Source organism: Chelonoidis abingdonii, chromosome 18 (assembly GCF_003597395.2).
Source record: "Chelonoidis abingdonii isolate Lonesome George chromosome 18, CheloAbing_2.0, whole genome shotgun sequence".
Lineage (NCBI taxonomy): Eukaryota > Metazoa > Chordata > Testudines > Testudinidae > Chelonoidis > Chelonoidis abingdonii.
This window is the reverse complement of record NC_133786.1, coordinates 12,539,089-12,565,925: the sequence shown is the minus strand read 5'-3', so window position 1 is coordinate 12,565,925 and position 26,837 is coordinate 12,539,089. Positions and strand designations below refer to the sequence as shown.

The following is a 26,837-nucleotide window of genomic DNA, read 5'->3' as shown; positions in this document are numbered from 1 at the left end:
TCTGCACCGAATTCAAAGCTTAAAGTGCCCCATCTCCACCCAGAGAGAAGCCAGGAAGCTTCTTGCTTGTGAGCGTGATCCTGCCATGCCCTGCCTGGGTGCATGTGTGCTGTCAGCTCAGCTGCAGTGAATGTGTTTGCTGCAGCCCTCAGAGGAAGGTTCTTGTAGAAGATCACTGCCACCTTGGTCCTATTTCCCTTCCTTGTCCCTCATTTGTCATTTCACATCACTCCAGCCCTCTGGCTGTCTGGCAGCTCCCTGGATCCCAAAGCTATGTAGCAGCAAAGGGTTCTGTTTCCCCTTCTGTCATGCTGCTTCTCTCCTTGGTCTCACCTATGCAGTGTTTCTCCTCTCCTCTTCCACGCAGTCCTTCTTGCCCTTCCCGTCATTAACGGTCTCTTCCCCATCGCTGCCCCAGTCTTGCCATCCAGTATCTTGTCCAGCCTCTTCAGGGCTGGGGCCATATCTGACTCCACAAGTGCAAAAGCACCATGTATGTTTTGGGTTCTGTATGACTCTGTTTTTAATGGTAACAAGATGCCAAAGGAAAATGTAAATCCTGTATCCACAGGTCGTATGGAATTAAGTGCTTCTTGCTATATTAACAACCTGTTATTACCCTTCCCCTCTGAAAATCTCCCCTTTCCTCTCCCCTCTGGTCACTGTGAGCTTTATGCAGTTCTGCAGCAGCCTCCCGGGATGGAAGGAAAACCACTATCAATTGTGCAACAGCCACATGCTATACATCAGCAAAGTGGTCATGACAGATTATGACAGATAACTAGCACATCAGGCTTAATGATGGAAGGACACTGCTCACCACCAATTCAAGCAGAGGGCAATGGAGTCACCAGAGCTTTGCTGCCAAACCAGGGCTTGGAGCGGTGGAGTGGTCATTGCTTGGCTATGTCTGTTTTCTAGATAACAGCTTTTAAAAACTTGTCCTCTGGCTGTGATGATCAACGAGAGGCTTAGGCTGTCTCTTCTCGCTTCCATGATTGTGAGACTTTGCTCCATATTTCAATGACCCTCGGAGATATCTATATCTTCAGATCTCTTCAAGGCATGATTAAAATAGGGGGCTAAAAAAATCTCACAATCCTGGAAGCAAGGAGATGCCCTCAGGCATAAGCGGTTGCTCTTGATTTTTGTATAATATGCAATTTTCATAAGACTAGAAGGGACCTTCTTGGATCATCAAGTCTGCTCCCCTGCTGTCACAGGCAACCCCATCATATAATCTCATTCACAAATGTGTCAAGCTCCATCTTCAAACTACTTAGGTTGTTTGCCCCCACGACTCCTCCAGAAACTTACTCCTCTGGTGGCTAGAAACCTTCTGATTTATTGCTGGCCAATTTCTATCCCTTTGTTCTTGTTTTCAAACACTGGCACATAAACTAAGGTGCCCTGTAGCTGGATGCTCCGTAGATACCAGTATGGGTATTTAGAGGCCGAAGTGCCGGTTTATAGAATAATGTTTTGCTCTGTGTTTCCAAGTGGTTCCCTCCACCACTCATCTTTTAATGGAGATACTGGGTTGGATTTTGAAGGTGGGAACCTGGGCCTTGAACTTAGGTCAGGGAGTAGCAATTAGGGGTATGGCTGGTGGGTTGGGGATGTGTAGTTAGTGGATCTGGCTCACTGTCATTCTGGCTGGGGGAGGCAAGAGGAGATGTCCCCTTCAATTGGGATGCTTCTGCAAGCAATGTTGGTTCCATGGCTGGTATCGTTAACCGTGCAACGTTCCATGTTTGCAGAGTTATGTCATGCCCAGACCACCACAGGGCTCCATGAGGATTTATAGAAGATGCCCCGGGTCTTGGCGCCTCTGGTGCTCCTTCTGGTGTGGCTAATGAAGATCGCTGCCAGCCCCCACTCCCTGAGGATCGGTGAGTAAGAAACTTCCTGCACACGCTGGGTTTAATCATCCTTCCACGGCACTTATTGCTGCTGGTGCAAATACAAAGCCTGAGTCTGGGCACTTGGAGAAGTAAAATGAGGCTGATGTTTAAACCTGTGATTTAGTCACATAAACTCTCCATATCAAGCCAGCAGTCTAGTGAGCCAGGACTCTCTAGCTGGCTAGATTTAGCTCTCTGCTAGGGATGGTGCTGTCACTGTGTGAGCGTAAATCAAATGCAGCTTGTGGTGAGTATTCATGTTTGCATTGTTTTCATCAAGTTAATGCCACCCTATGGGAATCTTTTATATATAAATTTGTGGTAAAAGCCACCTGGGAAAGAGGAGCTATGGAATATAACTTGATTTTTCCTTGGCTTTCTTCTAAATGCTCCTGTAAGCACTGTACAAACAACAAAAAGTCTTGCCACAGCAATATTTGTTTTGTCCTCGGACTGGGGAGAGTGAGAAATGTTGAACTCAAGTTGAATACAGTTTAGCAGCATTATAGAGCCGTTAATATCACCAAGACACGTCATTCACAAGGGACCCACGTTTATTCAGCCCTCCCCATGTGTATTAAAAGGCATTTGGGAAGCAGGGACCATCGGCATTTATTCCCTGCCCGTATGGGTTAGAGAAAAGAAATGAAGCCAGAAACTCTGGTAATGAAACTCGCCTTGTATTGACACTTCGCTCTCCTGTTAAGAAAAGAAACAGCTTTCCCCGCCTGCTGTCTCTGAAGCTGTGAGCTGCTTTTATTAACTCTTTGTAGCAGATAAGAGGTTAATATATTTCCTTCACATGTGCAGGTGACAGCTGGAATAAACCCATTTCTCCCCTTTGCTAGTTGAGCATGGCACAGCTGAGAAATACCGCACGGGTTGATTGTGCGCTGGCTGGGATTAGGGTGACGGATGTCTCCATTCCTGAGGTAACTGTATCTCTGATCCTTTCATGGCCTCCTTGTGGGCATGCCAGACCTTAAGCTATTACCTTTATGAGGGCAGAAATTGTGTAGTTCTCTCCCCAGACTGGGGAGGATTTAGGTTGCAATTCCTCCTGTGCTTCTGACCACTTCAGCAAGTCTGAGTTTAGTTCAGTACTTGCCCTCCTGTCCTCTTCCAGGGGCTACAACAGAGATAACCAGTGACCATCTAGCCTTGAGAAAGCAAGAGACGGGCTTAGAATAAAAGCATTACAGGAAAAAACAGATCTTAAAAACAAAAACCTAGCTTATAGTCAGACTTGTCATCTGTCATACCAGGTGTCACTCATCTTCATCATGTTTCAAAATCCTTCCAACTAAAGCTAGCTGGAAAGTGGAAATCCCTTCCTGTGAAATGTACAACATTGAAAAAAAAAATGTGTCCCAAACATGGACAAAAAGTCAAAACTGTGAAGCTTTTTGCAAGAAGGACTTTCAAGAAAAAAAAACTTTTTTGGGAGACCTGAAAGGCATTTTTCGGCTTCCCGCCTGCCCGCCAGGACTTGGACTTTGGAAATGAAATCAACAAGAGCTATGGGAGAGGCAAAGAGTTCTCAGCCTGGCAGCCCTCCTGGGAAGCTTTTGCCGTTTTCACTTTTTGCCCGTGGAAAATTTCAGTTTTGCAAAAAAGACTTTTTTCACCTGGTATTCTGATGAATATTTTTCAGCCAGCTCTACTTCAGAGCCTTCCTGCAGGGTCAGTCCCTCTTGGTCACAGCAGTCGCATGGGTTCTTGGGTCATTTCATTTCTTTGTTTGCTGGGCCTCTTGAACATGCTCATAACCATGCCATGAAGTTCCCCCAGAGGTCGGTACTTCTGCTAACTTGTTTACCTTGTAGCGATTTGCATTAATTACTCCCCTGTGAATTTAGTTCCTTGTAATTCATTCATGCTTTAGGTGACTTCCGCCCACTCCATTGCTTGTCTTCTTTCAAGAAAGAAATTAACCCCTTCATACCCAGTGGATAACAATACGGGGGAGGAGGGAAAACTGAGTCACATATATTCTTTTATTTAAAAAAAAATCAAAAGGTTCTGGGTGCTGGGTATTTTATGTCTCCAGCATTTGTGGTTCACATGTGATAACCACACTGCATCATCTCAGCTGATTGGACCTCATTTCTTGCCTATTGGCAAATCCTCTGCCCGGTCCAAGTAACTGAGGAGGGCACGGGGGATATTTTGTGTGGGCAGCAGGTGTAAAATGTTCTCTATGGACTGCAAAGGAAGGTTGTTGAACCTATAGCTCCACAAGAGTCTGCAGCATCTGTGTTTGCTGCATCTCGTCTTCTTTTGCTGCACCTTTCTCCTGTCCACTCATTCCTTCTCCACATTATCTGAAATAGTCATCCTCCAGGCCTCTGCTCATGGTCCGATTGTGGCACTGACTTGTGGAATCCTGCTGAACAAGTCATCCCGAGTCCTCTTCTTTCTCTTCCTCCTCTGCCTCAGACGTTCCACAGGTGTGTAGGGGGAACCTTGCAAGGCCCGAGCAGCAGCCACTGCAGATAAAACACGCCGAGATCCCATTGTCAGTATAGTCACAACGGAAAGCGAAAGTTAAGGTTCAGAACTCTTTCTTCCCTTGCTCCCCTAAGGTTTTACACAAGACCTGCTTCTTGTCACTTCTGCTTTGGGGTGTTAGTGCATGGTGCCGTGCACGGCACTGGCCCTGGGGCGTACGGCCCACCAGGGGTGAGGGAAATGAGGAGGAAAATTGCTCAGCTGCGTGAAACTATGAGAATAGGGCAATGGCACTGAGTCCTGGCACCCTTTTCCACCAATTGTGGTGATTTCAGCTGATATCTCACGCTTGAGGGTGACAAAGGCAGAGAGAGCACAGCTGCTGCTGGTGTCCCAAATCTGTCTGGGCTTGCGTGCTGCTAGTCTGTGTTCTGCAATGATGCCAGCTGAAGTTATCATGGGAAAGAGTCTGACTATGGAGGAAGAAATAAGGCAGCCATCCCTAGAGATCTTTGGGAGAGGATTGCAGAGTGCCTCCAGGAAAGTGTCACTGAGATCTCTCAGGAAGATTCAAGGGACATCCCTGTGCCCCTCAACAAACTGCTCGTCAGGTCCTCCTTCCCCTGCCTAACTCTGCAGAGGAAAGAAAAGGAGATGATAACCCTACTTCTCTTTGTTGTACTGCTGCCTTTTCTAGTACAAGTACATTAGTGAAAGTCGATAGCCATGTCCTGCTAAGTTGGGAGTGTGACAGTTTGCCCCCTCCCCCATCCCGGGGTATCACCTGATGTTCTGGGGCACCACAGAACCCGCCAGTTCCACAGTCTGGGTTCCCTTACACTGTCCTACTGAGCCAGGCCCTCAAGCCTCCTCCAGCAGACGCGCAGGTAGGGCCCCACCCAGCTGCAGAAAGACACAGACCCTGAGATCCGCTCAGTGTGGGAAGACTCGGTTCGGGGATTGCCCAGCACTTGTCTTGCACTGCACAGAAAACGGTCCAGTGTAAGCTCATGACATTCACTCCCTCCCTCAGTGCAGAAAGAGGTATGCACTGATTTTTGCCCCCCAGTTATGAATTGCACAAACTGGTTTAAAGGGGGAAAAGCCAAATTTATTAACTACGAAGGGTAGATTTTAAGTGCTTATAAGGGATAGCAAACAGATCTAAGTAGATTACTGAGCAAATAAAGCAAACACAAAAACTAAGATTAATACACTAAAGAAACAGGCTATGAGTAGTAATTTCTCACCCTAAATGTTGTTTTAAGCAGGTTGCAGAGTTTCTTGAAGACAAACTGCTCTTGCTTGCAGTTTAGAACACCAGGTATTCCTTTCACAGGCCAGACACCTTCTAGTCTGGATCCAGTCCTTTCTTCCTCAGATCACTGTTTTCAGCAGTCATCTTGGGCGGGGATTCAGTGAAGAACCGACCCTGATTAACTCACTTCCCTGTCTTAAAGAGTATGTACCAATGGTGGGAATCCTTTATTTCCCAGTTTAATCCTCACCCCATTTGTGGAATAATGCAAGCAGTTCAAGATGGAGTCTAATACCAGGTGACATGGCCCTGCAGTGTCAAAGCAGCCATAAATCCTCAGGAAGGTGGGAGATTAGCATTGTCAAAGTACTATTGTTCTCTCTAATGGCCCATCCACTAACTAGCCACAAAGGAGGCGACTGAAGCTGGGTTAACACTCCAGGCAAGGAGCAAATGTATGCACCAAGAGGAGGAGTGGTTGCTGGAAAACCTTTCCACTTACAAATATGAATTACATTTAAGAAAACAAAGCTCCCAGTCGGGCATTAACTCTATTGAGCTCCTCTGGCTAGTTGTAATTAGCGCACTGCTTGCCCACTTATCACACCTATTCTGGGAGCAACAGACTTAAGTGCCACCTATTCAGAAGGGAGAGAAACTAATTACACCTAGCCAGAGGGGAGCAGAGCGGAAAGGAGAACAGCTGAACTGGAAAAAAAGTAGGTCAATAAAACACATATGTGATTAGCTGACTCCTGTATGAGGACTTGAACAGCACTCTTGTTAAAGGATTAAAAATAACCCTTTTTTCATATCAACCACAAGTAGGGCAATACTTGGAAAGCTGTGGACACTCCTGCACCGCATAACTTCGTGCCCAAGTGGACATGTGTGAGCAAAGCCATTATTATAAATAACGCATCACTTTACATCCAGAGATCTCCAAGTGCCTTATGTTTGGATTGCAGTAGTGCCTCAAGGCCCCAATTAGGGGTCAGACCTCACTGTGCTATAGGCCCTGTACACAGACATCATCGAAAGGGCCGTCCCTGCCCTAAGGAACTTGCCGACAATGAAGTGACAGATGGAAACAGCATTTGGTGTAATGACGAGTAGCTATAGGAAGGCCCCCTGCCTAGCATCTTGTAGGCATCACAACACAGGTGAAGCTTAAAGAAAGGCCTGGAGGAGGATGTTCTATTTTTTACAGGAGCTCCTCCAGTGCATAAGAGACAGCATGGGATGTACCTTTTATCTCTGTTTTTCACAGGCAGAAGTGAGGCACGGGGTGGGGTGGAAGGTAATTTGATTGACATCAAACTACAGATCAGAGGCAGGGTTAGGATTGGAACTCATGACTCTCAGGGTATGTCTATGCTACGGAAGCAAACTCTGGCGCTGCAGCCGTGCCAGTATAGCACCATGGCATAGATGCATCCTGCATCGTCAGAAGGGGTTTTTTGTGTCAGTGTGGGTAATCCACCTCTCCGCCAGGTGGTTGCTAGTCAACAGAAGAATTCTTTAGTCGTCGTCGTTCTTATATTTCATTCAGGGTTTTCAGATCACATTCTTAAAGAATCTTTAGATTGGGGGAGAGGAAAAGGGGGCGGGACCTAACATAACGTGAATAAAATCCTTGCTGATGCATGTTCTACTACATTAGCGTGGCTGTGACATTGTAAATGTTTCATTGTTTTTCTCTGTAAAGAAACCCCAGCCAAGTCCATTAAGGTGAAATAGATTCATCGTTGTTCCTCGTTTGTTACTGGAGTGTGGAGGAAGGTGCAGCAAAGTACAATATTCATTTGTTAGCTATTCAGTCTGTTAATTTTGTTTTTACAGTTCTTCTAGTAGAGCGATATTTTATTTATGCTCCCTGAGATACGCGTATAAATCCCTAAACCAACCACAAATATATCAGCCCTGTCAATAATTCATCTTCTGGAAATACCCTTTGATTTCTTTTGACTTTCCACCACAAATCCCCATCCCAGAGACCGACTGCCTAGGGAGAGTTGTTGTAGCCGTGTTGGTCCCAGAATATTAGTATCAGAGGGGTAGCCGTGTTAGTCTGGATCTGTAAAAGCAGCAGAGAATCCTGTGGCACCTTATAGACTAACAGAAGTTTTGGAGCGTGAGCTTTCGTGGGTGAATACCCACTTCGTCAGACGCAGGTATTAGAGGGCAGAATATTAGATAGACAAGGTGGGCTAGGTGGCATTTTTCACTGGACCAACTTCTGTTGGTGAGAGAGACAAGCTTTCAAGGTTGTCTTTGACCTGAAGAAGAGCTTAGTATAAGCTCTAGAACTTGTCTCTCTCACCAACAGAAGTTGGCCCAGTGAAAGATATTACTTCACCCATCTTGTCTGCGTGGGAAGAGAGCAACTGATAAAAATGCCACTTCTCTTAACCCTAGCTTTCACGTTCTTGATGGGACTGCCAAAGATGCCCGTCTTTGCAGACAACCAGGACACAGTGGACACTTCCAAGTTAAAAAGGAGTCCAAGCCCCACGGGGAAAAGTCTACTGATGCTGTTCTGTCCATGACATCTGCATGCTGAGAGAGGGCCTGCAGTGCGCATGTCAATTGAGGTCTGTCATCTGACCTATTCTTGTCTGAACGAGCAGGCAAAATGTTTTGCCTTGTGAGGTTTCAGAACTGGTCTCTTTGTTTGAGGCAGGGGGTCAGTTTTCTTTCCATGCACTGAATCCTGAAGTGATAACCAGGCAAAACTCCTTGTAGCAGCAATGTTTGCCTGAAACACCCCACCTTGTTAGCAGCTGATGATCCTTCTGGGAAAAGATTAGGTGGCTTCTGCTAACTCACTGAGTCAGGGGGCTCATTAACACCACCTGAATGCAGGGAAATGGGAGTGGCTCTCTGAGGGGAGAGAGTCTAGAATGTGGGCTGAGCAGCTCTGAGGGAGGAATGCTGGGAGCAGTCAAGCGCGAGGAGAAGGTTTGAGCTGAACTTCATTGCTTTGTTTTCCTTGTTAATAAAATCAAACCGCAGGGGTAAATTTTTTGAGTCTGGACAGCATGTGGACTTGGTTTATAGAGCAGGCTGAGAAAAGTGCCCACTCTCACTCCCATTGAAAGCTAAAGGGTATGTTGCCAGAGTAGGGATCTCTGGATATGGCTCACCAAGAGAAGAACTGAACCTAAGTAACTTCTAAGCACATTCTCACTTGACATTCATCTCTGGAGTGAAGGGCAGGAACCAACTGACATACAGCAGGAGGGCAGATTTTGGCCAAATCCCTGCTTTTGAAAAACATCCAGACAGAGCAGTTAGGATGTCAGGTTTTTAAGGTCCCATCAGAAAGATCTCCAGATGGTAACCTGTATGGTTCTTAATTAATCTGCCTAACTCAGCCCTGACAGCATTTGAACCAGTGGTCTCCGGGATCTAGGGATCCCAAACCAATCTCGGACTGTCTCTTCTGACTCCTCTTTGCTTACTCTACATTGGTCTTGTCATTTTATTTTAATCTTAGTCATTCAAGTGAAATCAATAGAAGAGACCATCCATTTACCTTGCATACACAACCTGCCGCATTAAGAGCCCATTTCCAAGGAACCCCAAATTCGCCCAGTACAACTCTGCTCCAGGTTCCTTGGAAGACCTTTCTATTATGCAACTGATATTTGTCAGTCACTTGAGTAATTGCATAAGGCAGGTTTCTTTGCATGACTTCCCCTCTCCACCCCATGCCTCCGTTCTTGGTTTCCTTAACTCCAGTACGCCAGACAGCCTATGAAATTCATTGCCCTGAAGGGTCACAGATCCAGATGCTGTGGCTGGGTTTTCTAAAAGGCTCTGGGATAATGATATGACCCCTCATAACCACTGTAGTCATGCAGGCTAAGAGAAGGGTAATCACATTTTGTGCTTTAGATTGTCAGTTGTGTGTTGCAAGAGAATTGTATAGCGCTGCACAAATGGGTCAATGCTTCACCTTCCTCTGATTGATCAGGCTGAGCCATCACCTTCCAGACACAGGACACTAAATGTGATAGACGTATGGCGGTTCCCATGTTAAATATACTCAGCCAGGCTGGCAAGCCCAGTGAATCTTCTCAGATTTAAAACAATAATGGGCTGGCCTTTGACACCCTTACTCACCGTTGAGACTACTTGCAGAGTACAGGAATATTTGGTGTGAACACTGGCGGCAGCATCTGGCCCAAAATGAGCGAGGAGATGCTGTCTTATTGTATATGTGGACTCGTCCCAGATCGGTATGTCTAATGCTTGTGCTGGCAGAGCCTAGTCATCTAGTCTGGTCCCTTCCTCGGTGCTTGCTAGTTTTACTGCTGCTACAGTTATAGTCAACGCTTGTTGTTCTTGATAAGCAGACCTACCATATCTGCTTTGCAGGCGATGGAGGCTGGCTAGGGCTGAGCACCTGGAAAGCAGGAAGAAAAGAGTTGGATTCAGTGAGACAAATGACCCCATTGAGCCTTGTTTGTGCATCTGTGCTGGGTTTGTTCCCTCTCCTGCTTCCACTGGACTGAATTATCTTTACCGATCTCTTAGTGTCTGGTAATATCTGAGAGGCATGTTAAACTGGCACTGATGGATCAATGTTGTATGGAGATTGGTGGCTTTTGCCCAGAAAGGCCCGAAGCTTTGTTCTGATTCATACGTGTGCATAAACTGTCTTGACTGTGAAATCACTGCCTGGCTGTGGGTGCTGATCAAGCCACACGGTTAGCAAGTTAGCACTAACTGTTATTTGTAGTGCAAGGTTTATGCTTCCGCTGAGCCTAGTAAAACTGTGGAACGACTGGATGCTGCAGCAGAATGCTACCGTGTGCTGTACTACATTGTGCTAGGTTTGAAATTTGCATAGATCGTACTATAGGTGCTAAAGCAGCAGGCGGAAGTGGGAAGTTTTACATTAAGGACAGGAGCCAGAGAACAAGGCCGATCATTTAAATGTCAGATCTCTTAAACATACAAGTCTGCTACAGGCACTGTAGGAATGACGAGAGAGAGACGTACAACCTCTGTAGACGCCCCCCCACACACACGCTTTCTGGCCCTGATTTATTGGCTTCTCCTGGATGTGCTGCAAGCCTGTGTCTGAGCCAGAGGTCAGGAAATGAGAGCAATGCAACACTGATAAACTGCTGGTGACTGCCGCTGAGCAGGGTTTTCAGTGTGTCTAGGGTTCAGCCATTTTTTAACACATCTTTTTTCCTTAATAGCCTGAAAACCAGTCCTAGTAAAAGCTATTTTTGTCATTTCTTTCATTAGTTAAAAAAAAAATCCTTTATATGAATGAAAGCAAAAGACGTCTGCCTCCCTGGATACTCAAACAGCTGCCAAAATTAGTTCCGGATCCCAGCCATCATTGAAGCTAGAACATACATGGAAAGCTCCCATGCAGCCTGAGATAGGCTTCTGCACTAGTCTGTGTTATAAATAGCTACTGCCCAGTCCTTTCCCTCACCTCTGCCAGAAGCTAGCTACGTATTGTGAATTTCACATGCACTCTATAGGGCTCGTCTTGGCTACTCCAGGTAGACGGGCGTGAGTGAGTGAGTGAGTGAAGTTAACACCTCCAGAGTTATCCTGGCTCGAGTGAGAGCCATCACATTGCAATACTCAAGCTACGATCTCAATGCCGTTACTAGCTCAAGCCTCAAGCTTTAACCCACCTGCTCCCCAACAGGCCAACTAGCCTGAGTTTAAAGCACCACTGGAGCTAAGGTTTCTGGTGTGTAGATGGGAGTCTGGTAAGGGGCACCCCTCTATCATAAGCATCTTTCCCAATTCTGAACCTTAGCGTCCAGAAATCTGGGTGCCTAGCATGAACCGCCAAGCTTAATTACCAGCTTGGATCTTATCTCACTGCCACCAGACAGGAATTACAGCGCCTGCCTCGCTCTAGTCCCCCCAAATTTTCCCTGGAGGGACCCCAAGACCCAGAAGCTCTGAGTCTTACTGGCAAGGGAAATAACCCACTTCCCTTCCCCCTCAAAGATTCCTCTCTGGGAGTAACCTGAGAGTATTGATAGCAATCTTTTACATACAATACCCAGAAACAGGTCTCTCGTCCTTTCCACAAAGAGACAAACCAAGACAGGAACCGAAAAAATTAATTCTCTTCCCCCGTAGCTTTCTTCTGTGCCCTGCTGGACACTAGGAGAGTTAAACACCAGAGAGCAGTTTTCCTCCCCCTGTCTTTCCCTTTCACCCACCAATTCCGCTGGTGCTGCAGAGCTTTCACCCTCCGTAGATCTAACACGAGGAATTCCCCTCCCTTTCGTTTCTTAGCCCTTACCCAAGAAAAACTCACAACGTCTAAAAAAGAAAACTTTATATAAAAGAAAGAAAAAAAGACATACGAATGTAATCTCTGCATCAAGTGACATACGGGGCTATTGCTTATAAGAAAAATATGAATAAACAGTCTGATTCAAAAGATATCCAATCTGAAAATTCCAGGCAAGCTACACTAATGTAAATACAAAAAACAACACATAAAAGCCTATCTTGTTTTTCTACCTTTACTTACAATTTGGAAACAGAAGATTAGAAAATAAAAATAGAAGATAGAAAGAACCTTCTCATAGCTGAGAGACAGAAAAAAGACTCAGACCCCAAAAATTCCCTCCCTGACTTTGAAAAATCCAGTTTCCTGATTGGTCCTCTGGTCAGGTGTTTGGTTCCCTTTGTTAACCCTTTACAGGTAAAAGAAACATTAACCCTTAGCTATCTATTTATGACAGTGAAAAGCTGCCCGTAGCATAAACAGCTTTATTGATATGCTAGCCACTTCTGAAGTGGGAAGGTGGCAACCAGTCAGCACCCTGCACAACACTGGGGATGAGGAGGGTGTGCAAAGTTTGGTCAATCGCTTTCTGTTATTGAAACTGCCGAGGGATCTTTAATGTCCACAGAATGTGAACAGAACCTGAGATTTTAAGGCTGCGTCCAAAAGATAAGAGGATGGATGCACTAGTGGGACTCAGAAGAGAGGAGTTGCAGTTCTTGTCTTGGCCACAAACTCCCTGTGTGACCGTGTCAATCTCTCTGGCTTAAGTTTGTTGGACGTTTCTGAGCACTTGTGACAAGTTTAGTCAGTTCTTCACCCAGTTAGGTGGTCTTTGATCTGGAGTTTCCAGTAGCAGATACGTAGTGGGCAATGGATTTTTCTCCAGGTGCAGCTTCAAAAGGATGGACTCTGACTGAGGTGGCTCATTTTGAATTCCCCTCACCCCTCCTAGGAAATACTTAACATGTATTGTCTCCAGAAGTCCACTGAGGTTCCTAATCCTTCCCAGAGATTGCATTAGTTAGTCTGCTAGAGAGATTACACACAACAACACACACACACAACCACAATTTGAATACAGTGGCTCCCCAAAGTATTAAACTTAATTCCACAAGGTTTGTCTAGGATATTGTCATATCCACTACAAAAGGTCTCGAGTTTTTACTATAGTGTACTCATAATAAGTCTCTGTGGCAGTCCCAGGGCAATGCTGTTAAAGAGACACGGGTCACAAAGGTCTTTGCTGCAGGAAAACCACCTCTTTCTGGGGCTTGTATTTATTGGTTTTCTAGTGACTCAAACTAAAAACATCAGTACCGAAGTTGAATTCTTCCTTACATGGCAGGACAAGCAAAACAGAATAACACACTAAGGGGACACCCAAGTTATACCCACATGGCTGCCTGAACCAGCTGTTCCCAAGCACTTTCTCCTGCATCGTCATTCAGAGAGGTCAGCTGCTTTGAACTGCTTGATAAGTAATGATGTGCACCTGCTCTGACCTCAGCTGCCTCCTCAGAACCAAGTTAGGGCAGAAACTTCCTGTGAATGGGGGGAATGGAGGGGGTTAGGGGAGCTAGCGAGACGGGTGGACAGTGGGCAGCCGGCTTCAGGCTGTGAAGGGGCATTCTGGTAGCTCCTACAGCAGTTCCTCCGGCAGTTCCTGGGTGGCTGGTGTGTGGTTCCCTCCCCCTCACCCCGCAGCGGATGGTTGATGCCCTGTGCACCAATGGCCGCCACCCAGATGCCAGTGCCCTGATCCTTCCCCCATCCCACCTTGACAACTGGCACATATGCTGCTGCCTCTCCCCGGGGCTGGATGTCTCTGCTGGAACCCATGGCAGCTAGAAGGCTCGACTGGGCTGGGCGGGGGGGAGTCCTGCCTGCCCCACGGCAGCTGCTTCATCGTGTCCACTATGTCTTGCTCTTGTCGAGGTCAGCATAGCCAGCTCCTGCTCTCGCCTCTGAGACAGCGGTGGTGGCAGAAAACATAGACCCCACCCCTACTACTTCCATTGGGGGGCACATCCCTTTGTCTACAGTGCGTTTCTCCTGGCTGTGTGCTCTGTTCCTCCACCCTTGTGAAGGCCTCAAGGATCTGATTGAAACTAATGGCCAAGTTTCCTTGCAAAAAACAGTGAAAGGAGGAACGATTCAGACAAATGCAATTTATTTGCATGTAGAAGCTCTCTGAACAAAGTGTCAGCAAATCCTTCCCAGCCAATTGCAGCCTGCAGATAATGCAAAGAACAAGTAAGCGTGTGTGTGTGATCATGGGGCAGCATCTATATAAGATATAGCAGTGGGCAGGGAGAATGGATATGGATCTTGAGAATGGACTTGGTTAGACTCTCTGAAAGGCTGTTCAAGGTGATAAGAGCAGCATTGGGGGATGAATCCTACCTTGTCTGTGGTATTTGCGCTTGAGAAGAGATCCAGCATTTGAATGAGTTGGACCAAATCTCACTAATGGAGACAGTGTGTTCCAGCGGATGGGGTACCAGACTGCGAGTTTGGGGACTATTCCCAGCTGTGTGTGTGGACAAGTTTTGGGGCAGGAGGAGAGGTCATGTAATCAAGGCACTGGGCTGGATCTGGATTCCGTTCCCAGTTCTGTCACAGACTCACTGGGGCAAATCATTTTGTCCCTTTCTGCCTCCATTCCCCTTCTCTAAAAAGGGGGATGTTCATGATATTTCTCTCTCACAGGTGCCGTGTGAGGATAAAATCCATAAGTGCTTGGAAGGTGCTCAGGAACCAAGATGAGAGGACTATAGAAGTATGCAGATACATAGACATTACTTTCCCTCTGTGCCTCATTTTTCCCATCTGCATAATGGAGACAATTATCCACTCCCTATCTTTGTTAAAGCGCTTTGCATCTCCCAAAGAAAAGCACTGGAAGTACTAAATGTTGTTTATCTGCTTGTACAATGGAGCCAGTAGGTTGTGTGTACAGCTGGGCAAATACTGCAGAATATTTTCCAGTTTTTAAATTTTAAAACGATCCCTATTTTAAAATGTTCACGTCTCCGTTAGTGTTCACTCTCAATGAATATTCCAGCAACCGAGTTCCCTGGCAGGAACATTAGAGGGGAGCAGTGACATTCAAGTGAAAACAGTTGAATATTCACTGAGAGTAAATTTCTAATTGGTTATTGGAAACGTTCGCAACGCAGAGGTAAGCTTCCTCCCCATCCAGTCAGGGAACTGAAAAATACCATGTGACCTCCACGGCCAATCAAAACCACAGGGATTGCAATTATTTGCAGCAAACTTCTCATCAACTAGCCACAGATAAAGAATTATTTGCAGAAATTATTTGGCAAATAATGTCAGATAATATAAGGCAACTTGCAGAGAGAGATTGGCCAGCAAAAGAGGAGGAAAGTCATTGAATGATTGTTCATCCAGCTCTAATGTATTTCAAGCCAGATGGAATCTGTAGATTAGTGTCTTGCCAGCTTGTGGCACAGAGAAGCCACTTATAGCACTGAATGGTGCCACAGAGAGAGAGAGAGACTCATTAATTATGGCATGATGTCCTGATGTTGCATCGTTTTCCCCATTCTTGGTGCAATGCTGGTGCAGTGCTGTTTCAGGATGTCGGGCCATAGTTATTTGGTAGCTCCCCTGGGATTCCCACATCATATATTTTCTTTCACTCTTGGCTACTAGGAAAAGGGAATATTTCTCCTCTCCTTTCACTTTCTTGGCTGCCTGGAGGAATTCATGCAGCTCTGGTCTGTTTGCTTGGCAATCCCTCTGCATGGGGACCTGGCAGAGTGGGGGAAGCAGCTATCCAATTGATGGATTACACTGCTTTGATTTTTGCTGATTTAGAGCCCATTGGGGTTCACAGCAAATTCTCTTGTGTTTTTGGTTAGTAACAGAGACTGAGATTTCCAAAGCCATCTAAGGGATTTGCATTCACAATTAATGGGAACTCGGTTCCCAAAATCCTCATATGGCTTCGGAAATCTTAGCTCAGATACACGAGGCTTCACCAAAATACATGTGAGCAAACGTCCCTGGGGAAGGAGCCTCCACAAACCCATTGAATCCAGCTGTCTGCGTTGACATGACATTGCTCCTTTGGAATGAAATAGGAGCACGAGACTGTCCCTCATAAATTTTACCCTCAGTGAGGATCTAACGGGTAGACTTCTAGCCTGTGGCTTGCAAATGAAATCAGAGCAATGTGCCCAAATCTGCCACTGAATCATACCAAAGCAGCTGCGCTGATATTGGCACAGAGCTCTGTTATCGACCTGAACATTGTGTGCACAGGATGTGGGGGGACAGAAATCCACCATGGAAATGATAGGTAGCCCAGCAGTAGCCTGTCTTGGTTCAGCCCTTGCCAGCCAGTGGCTCTCAGCTGGCGAAGGCTGCGGGGCAGAATGGTTAATTCTCCCAAGGACGGCGAAGGCTGCGGGGCAGAATGGTTAATTCTCCCAAGGACGCCGTTAATGAATTCCACTTGCATTTCCCGAAGCTGTGGGGGTTTGGAGAGACTAAATGGAACGTTATCTGAAAATGATGGCTGAATGTCACTGCCGCTGTCAAAGCCAATTGGGGAAACTGAAAGCACTAAAAGAATTAAGAATGCTAAATGGAAATAAGTCTACTTGGTTGAGATGAAATAGAGCTTAAATGAGTGATAGTTATTAGTGGATTACCCTTGTTAGAGCACTGCTTTATTTTAATAAATTGAGTTTTAATCTGCTGCAGTGATTCCTGATGGAAAGCTCCATCTTTTTAGGGGTACGTGTGTGGTGCTGGTGGAAGAACTGGATTTTCAGTGCCTCTCCAGAATAGGGGGACATGCCGATAGGTTGGTAATTATTTACCTGTGATGGTTTCGCATTTTCCTGAAGATCCTGTTTGCTGCTTGAAAAGTGGCTTACTCCCTGTTCCCAGCTCGCTCTCCTCTTTCGCTGGCAGAATGGAAGCACTCCAGAGTTGCTGCCACTTAGATAATATGCGTTATGGGGGAAATGCACCCTGGTGCCAACTGTCAGTGCAGAGACTGTGCATCATTTAAGCCATCCTATGGCCCAGTGAGTTAAGGTCCCATGTGGTCATTGGAATGGAGAGATGCAAAGAAATGGAACCTCATGCATTAGAAGGCAAAAACAATAGGTTGAGATTTTATCATAAAGATTTGGTTAATAATTATTAACAGGTACTAACTATCCTCTTCCATTAGAGCAGATCTATTGCAGCAAAAGAATCAAAGCAGATGTTCTTGCCTAACTTAGCTGGCCATCAGGGTAAACACAGATGTAACCTGTCATTCTTCCGGTGAGTCTGACCTGTCTGTTTTTATGATGGGCTTGAAAAGCATAACTGCTCCAGATGCTTTGGGAACTGTGCCCTAAAGGCAAAGCCCAATCCTTGGAGCTGTTAAACACCCTCTGTCATAAACAGATAGCTAAGGGTTAATGTTTCTTTTACCTGTAAAGGGTTAACAAAGGGAACCAAACACCTGACCAGAGGACCAATCAGGAAACTGGATTTTTCAAAGTCAGGGAGGGAATTTTTGGGTGTGAGTTCTTTGTTCTGTTCTGGTGCTTCTCGGCTTGAGAGGATCTCTTTCTACCTTCAGGGCTTTCTAATTTATGTTTCCCAGTTGTAGTAAAGGTAGAAAAACATAATGCTTATATTGTGTTCTTTTTGTATTTCTGTGTGTAGTTTGCCTGGAAATGTTTAAATTGTATTTCTTTGAATAAGGCTGTTTTTCATGTTTCTTTTAAGCAATAACTGTATTAATTGGTCCTTGATAGAGACATTTTTATGTTTTTTTCTTCTATTTTATTAAGCTTTCTTTTAAGACTGTTGGATTTTTTCCTAGTGGGAATCAAGAGGGATTGAGCTGCAGCTCACCAGGGATTTTGTGGGGAGGGAAAGAAGGAGGGGAAGGTAAATTGCTCTCCTGTTTGTAATTCAAGGAGTTTAAGTACAGTATCTTCCGGGTACCCAGGGAGGGGAAGCTGGAGGAGGTAAAGAGGGAGAAGGGAAGTGGGTTATTTCCCTTTGTTGTGAGACTCAGGGCATCTGAGCCTTGGGGTCCCCCAGGGAAGGTTTTGGGGAGACCAGAGTGAGGCAGGCACTGAAATTCCTGTCTGGTGGCAGCGATATCAGATCTAAGCTGGTAGTTAAGCTTGGAGGTTTCATGCTAGCATCTTATGTTCTGAACTCTAAGGTTCAGATCTGAGTAGGAAAGCTATGACACCCTCATCTCCCAGAAGCAGAGGGAACTCAGCAAGCAGACTCTTAAAGAGTTGGGGTGCAATTCTGTGAGTGGCCAGGTGCCCCAGATTCTCCTTGCAGAATTGGGCCCTAGATCAGTATTATGATTTGTATGTGGCCACAACTAGAGGTCCCAGCCAAGACCAGGAGCTCGCAGTGCTTTCTGACCACACAGGCCTTGCCCCAAGGAGTTTAAAATCCAAATCAAGAAGATGGACCAAGGGTGGGAGGGGAAACAGGCACAGAGAGATGAAGTGACTTGCCAATATGGCACAGTAGCACAGGAGCAGAGCTGACGATAGAATCCAGTTAGTTGGAGTCTCCATCCAGTGTCAGCTAGACCGCATTGCTTCTCTTACAACAATTTCCCTGGAAGCCAGCTCAGTGGGGGTGAGTCGGGGACCCCCTCTAACATGGAGATGGTCTAGACAAGGTTGCCAGCCTTGAGCAGTGGGGCATGTGGGCTGCATAGACAGTCAGGTGATGGTGGTGGGTAGGGGGTTAATAAATTGCTTTCCCAGCTTATCTCCAGAGGGGAATTCATTTCCTAGCAATGGGCTATCTTGTGTTTAAGAGCACGAGAGTGACTTCATTTTCTGGTGGCTCCACAGCACCAGGTAGAATTGTGTGTGTGCGTATGTGCACATATGTGCTGAGGATTTAAACCCGCCTGAAACTGTACTGAAGGTGAGAATGAAGCTGGTGAAGAGACTATGTAATGGTAAATACTTCAGCAGACTGATCTAGTAATCTTGGTGTTTATTATATGTCACTCCTTTGAAATGGATAGACAGTGAGCGTGACGTTAGCAGAGTTGTCATCGAGGGGTTGGACTGAATGGGGTCAGTGGTGATGCGTTTGTTCCCATCAAGGCAGATGGGAGGCCCAGCTCGATGGAAAGCGGTTCGAGCCTCTTGCTTGGATGCAGGTCTCCTAGGTAGCAGACCAGACCTACCTTATAATGGACCCTGAGATTATGCAGCATTCCTCTCCCCACCATTCCCCCCGATCTGCCTTCCCAAACCCACTTCTCCGCTGATGCTTTAAGCTCATTAAGGCCCATTCGAAATCAAATGGAAGGACCCACATTCACATCAGTGGGCTTTGGATTGGGTCCTACGTTTTCCTCGTAGAACTTCTAGAGTGTGCGGCGTTAGGGCTCTCTCTGATCCCTCCATGCCTCCTTAGTCATCTGATGCCCAAGCCCCTTACTAACCCACATCCCTCTCCTGTATTCTTCCTGCACCTCGCTCCTGAGCTACTTCTGTTTTGCCATGGGGTGGAGGAGCTGTTGAATGGGTTATTCAGGCAATGTTCTGGTCTCTCTCTTGCTTGCCTCCAACCCCTGCTGTACAGTAATAATGTCCATGTTTGCTACCTCTCAGCTTATCCAGCCAGTCTCCTGCTTTGCTCTTAGGGCAAAAGAACCGTAAAGGAACAAAAAGAAACAGTTTGGTCTTTCTGGAGGCCTTGCTCTTGATTAGCTGGGTGACCCTATAGCTCCTCCACTGAGATCATTCTCTTTGTCTTTCAAATGTGCCCATAAAATAATCCCCCCCACCACCCAGCAATAGCATTTAAAAATAATTCTTGGTGTGAGAGGCACCGTTTGGCCAAAAATGAATGTCCAAAGCAGAGGTGGGTGGGCATGATCGACTTAGCTATGGTCCTTCTAGAGCCCCAATGCAGTTGTGTGTAGAGCCTAGCTGTAGTTCCAGCAGTTTATTAGGCGCTAAGGCCCAGCTCCCCAAAGGGATTTAGGCACCTAACTCCCATTGGAATCAATGGAAGGTCGGGACCTACATACCTTTGAGGATCTGTGCTGAACATAGTTTCCCCTAGGGATTGTCTAATGGTACATTGGTGTTCCAGGGGCAGGAGCACACCTCATGTATGGGGCTCAGTTGAGGTTCCTGGCACCAGACAGAGGCTGCAGTTGTCTGGCCAAATGCTGGTGGCTGAGAAGGTGTCATTACTTCACAGACCCAGGAGCAAGCGTGATGTCTGCGGACACAGGAGATCAATGCACTTAGCATTGGCCCCTGCTGTATCTCTAGAAGAGGGGTCGTTTGGCCAGTTACAAACTCATGGATAAGATGGGGCGTGCAACCCTCAGCAGCATTTGATGCTCTTGGAAGCACTAGTGGCTGCCAACCCTGTGCTCAGGGCATTGCATTAGAGCTGGAAGAGGAGGGGAAGGGAAGGGCTCTCTGCTCCCATACACGCTCAGTTTGCCTGTGCTGGTATAGCCATAAGTCACCCACTATTGAAGAGTTCTGCTGAACTCGTTGGCTGTTATCTGTGAACGTCAAACTGCCTGGCAGCTCCCTCCCAGTTTCATGTCAGACCCATGTTGAAGTGCAGGCTGTGATGAGAACCCAGGTGCTGACCCAAGGTGCCCTCCCAATAGAGCTGGCAAGGTTTGCAAATGTTTTGCTGAGCCCACTTGGTAACAAAGCCTAAGTGCCGGCAATGTGATCTTGTTTGTGGGGTTCCAGGTTCCATTTCAAATACCTGTTCCCCTGTCCTGCCCTTGGCTCTGAATCAGCCGGCCTGAATAGAAGGAATTCTTCTATTGCTTGATCTTGTTGCTTAGAGTGCTTTATAACCTGCAGCTACCTGCAGAGGTGTGGGGAGGGGGGCGCAGGGCGGTGCATGTGCTACAGTCATTCCATTCCCCAGCATGCTTCTGTTGGCATCCAGTCTGTACTAAAGCCGCTTCTGAAAAATTTCATTTCACAATCACAACATGGGGCTGCTCCTTCTCACCTCTGTGATCTCCTCACAGATTTGTTATGCAAACTGCTTTTACCCGCCCAGTGCCATCCCCTCTCCGAATGAAAACAGTCAGGGAAAGGTTATTTTGTCATCTGACTCCTGCATTTTAAAGCAGATTGTACCATAGGCCCTGTCCCCAGGATGCTTTAATAGCTGCAGACTTCTGGCATTTAATTTCAGTTATGTTCTGTAACTTTAATTGCATGTGGGGGTTTTGGTATAATTGTTTCTTCTAGGGGACTGGGGCAATTGGGTGGAAGTGCTGTTTTTATCCATATAGGTAAATAACATGCTCTTGGTCATAAAAGAAAACAGCTATGCAGGAAGCTATTGTATTGCAAGAGCTTGCAACATCTGTGCAGTGTCATGCTGCGTCCATATTTGACAGCCATATGAGGTGTTCTGCATGCCGGCTTGTGCTGATTCATTACAGCGCCTGGCAGACAGTCCGTCAGGATCAGCCGAAATGGTGCAATCTACACTGGTTTCTCCCAAAATTCCACCAGGCCCCCAAACACAATCCCACAATGACCCCAGCAACAGTGTTGGGTGACACTATGGGATAGGTACTGCCAATGTCACAGAATAGACTGTGGTTGTCAGGCATGGTGTGTCTGACCCACTGGAATGGTTCTGTCTTAATTGCAAGGGCAAAGGAGACAAGCAGCTAGGGCTGGCTGGAAGACAAGATTTCTGTTTTGTGAAAAAAAATTCGAGGGTTCAAAATTTCATTGGAATGAAACCAAATTTTTTTAGAAAAAGTAATGAAAAAGAAAGACTAGTAGCCCAGTTGTTGGGAGCAGTCATCTGGGACGTGCCTGAATCAGGGGCTTGAAACTGGGCCTTTCTCATGGTTATGGCACTCACTGGGCAACTGTTTGTTCCACGCATGCACCCACATGCCCTGCTCTGAGACTGGGTAACCTGCAGTGATCTTCTGTCCTTGGTGGTCTGAAGATCTCCACGTACTGGTGTTCGTGCAGAGCACTGTTATTCCAGGGTCTGCATTTGGAGAGCCTGTTTTACTCATGTGTATAAATCCTGTGCAGTGTTGCATCAGCAATGAGCAAAGCAGTAGGCAGGCAGAATGGAAGGAGAGAGATCTTTATTGAATATGTGGAGCGGTCAGTGTTACGTGCGGAGGCTCTAGGGCAGGGGTAGTCAATTATTTCTTTGTCCAGTTCCAGATTTCTTGGTCAAAGATCAAAATCCAGACTCTAGAGAAAATAATTTTAAAAATAACAATAATGAGTGAATAAAGTGATTTCAAGGTCTGTTCAAAAGCATCTGGGGGTCCGGATTTGGCTCGCGATCTACCTATTGATTACCCCTGCTCTAGGGTTTCATGTGCGAGCAGTTTGGCTGAGTCTTGGTGGTGAGGGGGTTAAAATAGGAAGGAAACACTCTTCCAAGGTGATTGTCTCAGCTCCCTGATGTGAAGACTAGAGTGGATTTTCTGGTAGGGCTGATCTAAGTAGCCCCGAAAAGAATCATGATGGCATGAATGGATGGCATCGCTATAGGTGCATTTGGTGATAGGAGAAGGACGTGCGCATGAGAGCTGAGGAGGGGAAAGGAAGAGCTGATGGTGCGACCTGTGCTGGATGGAACACAGAAGGTGTTGTCTCTGCTCTGAGGAGCTTATACCAAGCACAGAACGTTCTGGGAGCCCCAGTGGAACGTTTCCTTGCAGTCATGATGGCTAGCAGCATTTTTGCACAGATGTGGCTTAATGACTTGAGGGGTGAATTGGGAGAGGGAATTTGAAACAAGTGATGTTTCCTGGTGAAAAGGGAATAATAATGTTATGCATCTTAAGTTCCCACTTTAGCCAGCCATTCCCTGAAAATAATTAGAAGAATTACAGGGGAACACTAAATAAGGATTATAATCTCTTTGTTTATAATCTCTTTGCTCTATGTTCGTACAATGTCTAGCACATCTGGGTCCTGGTCCAGGACTGGGGCTGCTAGTTGCTGCTGCAGTAAAAATAATAAATTATAAATGAAGTGTTACTAAAAAAAAAAAGAAAGAAAAGAAAAAAAAATGTTGCACACAAGATTTAAAGGGAGATGTAGGATCTTCCCACTGTAGGAAGGGTCAGATCCTTTTTTTAAGTGTGTGTGTAATATAATATTACTTTAATCCACTTACACCCTTCATAGACAGGGCTTATTCTTCTCATGAGTGAAATGCAGCCACCTCTGGGGCAGATCATAGGAGCTTCTTAACAGCGCACTATGGCTCTAAACCCTGCTTTAGGACCTGAAGTGAAGAATCCCTTATCCAGCTGAAACCACATGGGAAATTCACAGCAAGAGCCCTAGCCATGGTTTCTCTCCGGCTTTGAGCAGGGGGTTGGACTAGATGACCTCCTGAGGTCCCTTCCAACCCTGATATTCTATGATTCTAAATAGTAGCATTAGAATCTTATGAAAAGTGCCATGGGATCTTTAATGACCACAGAGTGGTCAGGTCCATCAGTCTCTGTCCATTACTATTTAACACGCCGTTCACAGGTGATACAAAATGAATCATAAACTCATAGGCACGGTGGGTCAAAGGCCAGTCAACAGCAAAACAAATTTAAACAATAATCCTGCCTGTTGTTTAGCTCTCTACCTCCGCTGGATAGCGAGAGGGAGGAAAAAACGGCTCAGAAAAATGAGGTGAGACATTTGATGCTAGCTAAAGAACCTACACGCTTCGATGGCTCAGCTAACCCCAGAACCTGCTTGAGAACACACCGTTTCATTCCGGTTTAAGGGATATTTACAGATTGAGCCATGAGCCACCTAGTCTCACGCCTGCATTGAAATGATAAGAGTCTCGACTTGAACCCAGAAAGCACAAAAGATAAATATATGTACGGGGCTTGTTGTTAGCTGCCATGCTTTGTTTTATAAAAGGAAATAAAATGAAGTCAAGAGAATAAAATTTGGCACGTGAGTCTGTCCTGCCGAAGCGCCTGAAACTGACACAATGGATGGAGTCGTTACAGGCTCCTGTGTAAATACGGACCCTTTTTTCCTTACAACATATCTCATTTGCTCAATAGCCCATAATGGCTCCCAAGGAGCCATTACGGTTTATCAAGTCGGAACTTCTTTTGTTGCTTAGTAGACTGTAGAATTGATGGCCCATTGTGGCTATTTTGGGTCAGACTAGATGCTTTTGCTAGAAACGCTTCAGAGCAGGAGCTATTAAACCTATCATACTAAGGTCACTTGGAGAATTGTTTTTAGATCTGTGAGTGGGAGAAATCCAGGCGGCATTCAAGAGGCAGCATGGACTAGTGGGTAGGACAATGGACTGGGTTCTAGTCTTGATTTTGCCACTGGCTTCCTATGTGAAAGTCCCATCCCTTCTGTTTTGTTCTCCCAGGCTTTGTCCACCTGGTCTATTTCAATTGTAAGTGGCAGGGGATCTCTCTCATTGCGTGTTTGTACAGTGCCTGAGCCCTGAGCTCCATTTGTGCCTCTAGGTTTTGTTATAATAAAAATAACAGTAAACTGGAAAAGTTTCTGCAGTTTCGCAAAGCAGCGTGGAAGAGCATCCAGGACTGAGTCTTACCTCTCCTGCTGTAGACATGCAGCCATTTCCGGGGTAAACCATGGTTGTTTTTTTTTTAACAGCTAAAGACAGAGCAGGAAGGGGAGGGAAGAATACTGTTGCCCCTTTTCAACCTAAAAGGCTATCAAATTTTGGGGCCCTGAGGATGATCCAGTGGGAAGTATAAATCAGTGGAGTCTGGTATTTTGTGTCATGCTATCTTGTTTATTGCAAGGACCATACAAAGTCCTGCTCATCTTGAATGCAGGAGGAACCAAGAACAAAAGGGACAGTTTCTTAGCTTTCAGCCCCGAGCCTCTTTAGTGAATGCCAGGCCCAAAAGCGCTCTTGAGCTTTTTCCAGGATCATGCTGTGCTTACCAGCTGCTGCTTGGCTACTTTGCCTCGGCCTCTCTGTTCATGTCTGTTCTCAGTTTGCATGTGTTCTGCCCCTGTATACGCATGCCCACGCATCCACATAACTCAGCAAACCTCTTCTGCCCACTCTGTCCTGGGCAGGTACGCAACCCCCTTTTGTCTTCGGTGGGGGACTTCTGATGAACTCAAAGCTGTTTCTGATCCAAGTGGTCGTTAGTACTTCTCTGCATAACAATCCTGTAGGTATGTCTACACGACAAGTGCCACAGGAGCACAGCTGCTGGTATGCTGCTGTCACGTTGTGGTGTAGATGTGCTACTGTGATAAAAGAGTTTTTCCATGGCGGTAGTGAACGCACTCCCTTGGAATGGCAATAGTTAGATGGATGAAGAATGCTTCCATTGGCCTAACAATATCTACACGGGGGCTTAGGTTGGCTTAACTATGTCTCTATGGTGTGTGAATTTTTCACACCTCTGAAGGATGAAGCTAGGTCGACCTCAGTTTTAGGTGTAGACCAGGCCTGTAGCTGCTTGAAATGGCAGAGGAACTCCAGGTAAGCAGAATGCTATGTCAGAGTTGGAATTTGTCCACAACACCAGGTTTAACGCACCCGATCCCTTTCAAAAAGCACCAGGGAATCTTTTAATGGCCCCATGTGGCCAGGAACCTTGGTTTAAATGTACTAGCTATATTCCCCTCCTCATCCCATCTGCAAGCTGGATGAAATCCAGCGTTATTCATGCTGAAAAGGTAGAATCAACTGTCTGTGCTGAGCTGCCCAAGAAGCAGCCCAGGGTGCAAAGGAAGCTGTGTAGCAGCGTTACTGTCTGCCTGCTTTCTTTAAAACTAACCTGCTCATGGATTCTGGAGGCCACACTGTACTTTACTTGCTAGCATTGATCTACACGAATTTCCAGGGTTAAAGCTGAGTGGTGCTAGTAATTATCATTCTCAGCTTTCATCAGTAGATCTCAAAGCACTTTACACATGGGGTTTGATATTATTATCCCCATTTTATAGATGGGGACAGCTGAGGCACAGGGAGGAAAAGTAGCTTGCCTAAGGTCACCCAACAGACCAGTGGTAGAGCCAGGAATAGAATCCAGGTCTCCTGAGTCCCAGTCCGGTGCTCTACCCAGCAGGTCACGCTGTCTCTCCAATGCCTCTCTACTATGGGAAGTCCAACAGTTGGAGATTCCACAGTGAAATGTGATATTCCATGGTCAGGTTGCTAATGCTCTGCAATGGGCTTATTTTCTGGTTTTATAGCATTTTCTACGAAGATTGAATTAAAAAGCTGTGTGTTCTAATGTCCCAGGGAAAGTGTTGCAAAATTGTTACAGCCAAAAACTTCCATTCCAGTTTTGCAGTTACTCAGTGGGTCAATTTCTGTACTCAGGGATGTAAATCTAGAGGGATTAGACTGAAGTCAATGGAATAATTTTTGATTTTCCCCACTCTTCCTGAAAGCAAAATTTGGCCCTGTGCATGTTGGGGCTTGGACGTTTGGTGTTTTGATTGTCCATATAATGTGTATCGATATACACCTTGCCTGGCTTTCCCATGGACAATCTCTCTCTCTACAATGTTGATCTGTATATGCTGAATGGCAGTGGGAAATACATAGTCTATTGGATGTTGAAAATACCTTTAGAGGGAGACAAGGTGGGTGAGGAAATATCTTTTATTGAACCCACTTCTGTTGGTGAGAGAGAGAAGCTTTCGAGCTGCACAGAGCTCTTCTTCAGAACAGAAGTTGGTCCAGTAAAAGATATTATCTCACCTACCTTGTCTCTCTTGTATCCCAGGAGCAACCCATCTACAACAACATGGCAAAAAAAAAAAAATCTTGGTCTTTCAGGTCAGTCAGTTGATGTCCAGCTGGTATGGTCAAGTAGATTTCTTTCCGGAGAAAGGAGCCTGTTTCTTGGGAGGCAGCATTGTCTGGTGGGTAAAGCACTGAGCCTGAA

At 46.0% G+C, this 26,837-nt stretch overlaps 1 protein-coding gene across 2 annotated transcripts in view; it reads left to right on the top strand.

Annotated features, from left to right (window-relative positions):
• The window catches only part of GRIK4 (glutamate ionotropic receptor kainate type subunit 4), a 317,557-nt gene that overhangs the window by 108,824 nt on the left and 181,896 nt on the right, over window positions 1-26,837 (top strand). For both annotated transcript variants that reach the window (XM_075073557.1, XM_075073556.1), the window contains exon 2: window positions 1,761-1,892. In XM_075073557.1, the coding sequence (XP_074929658.1) occupies window positions 1,811-1,892 (82 nt within the window). In that variant the 5' untranslated portion in view covers window positions 1,761-1,810. The remainder of the gene's footprint in view (window positions 1-1,760; window positions 1,893-26,837) is intronic.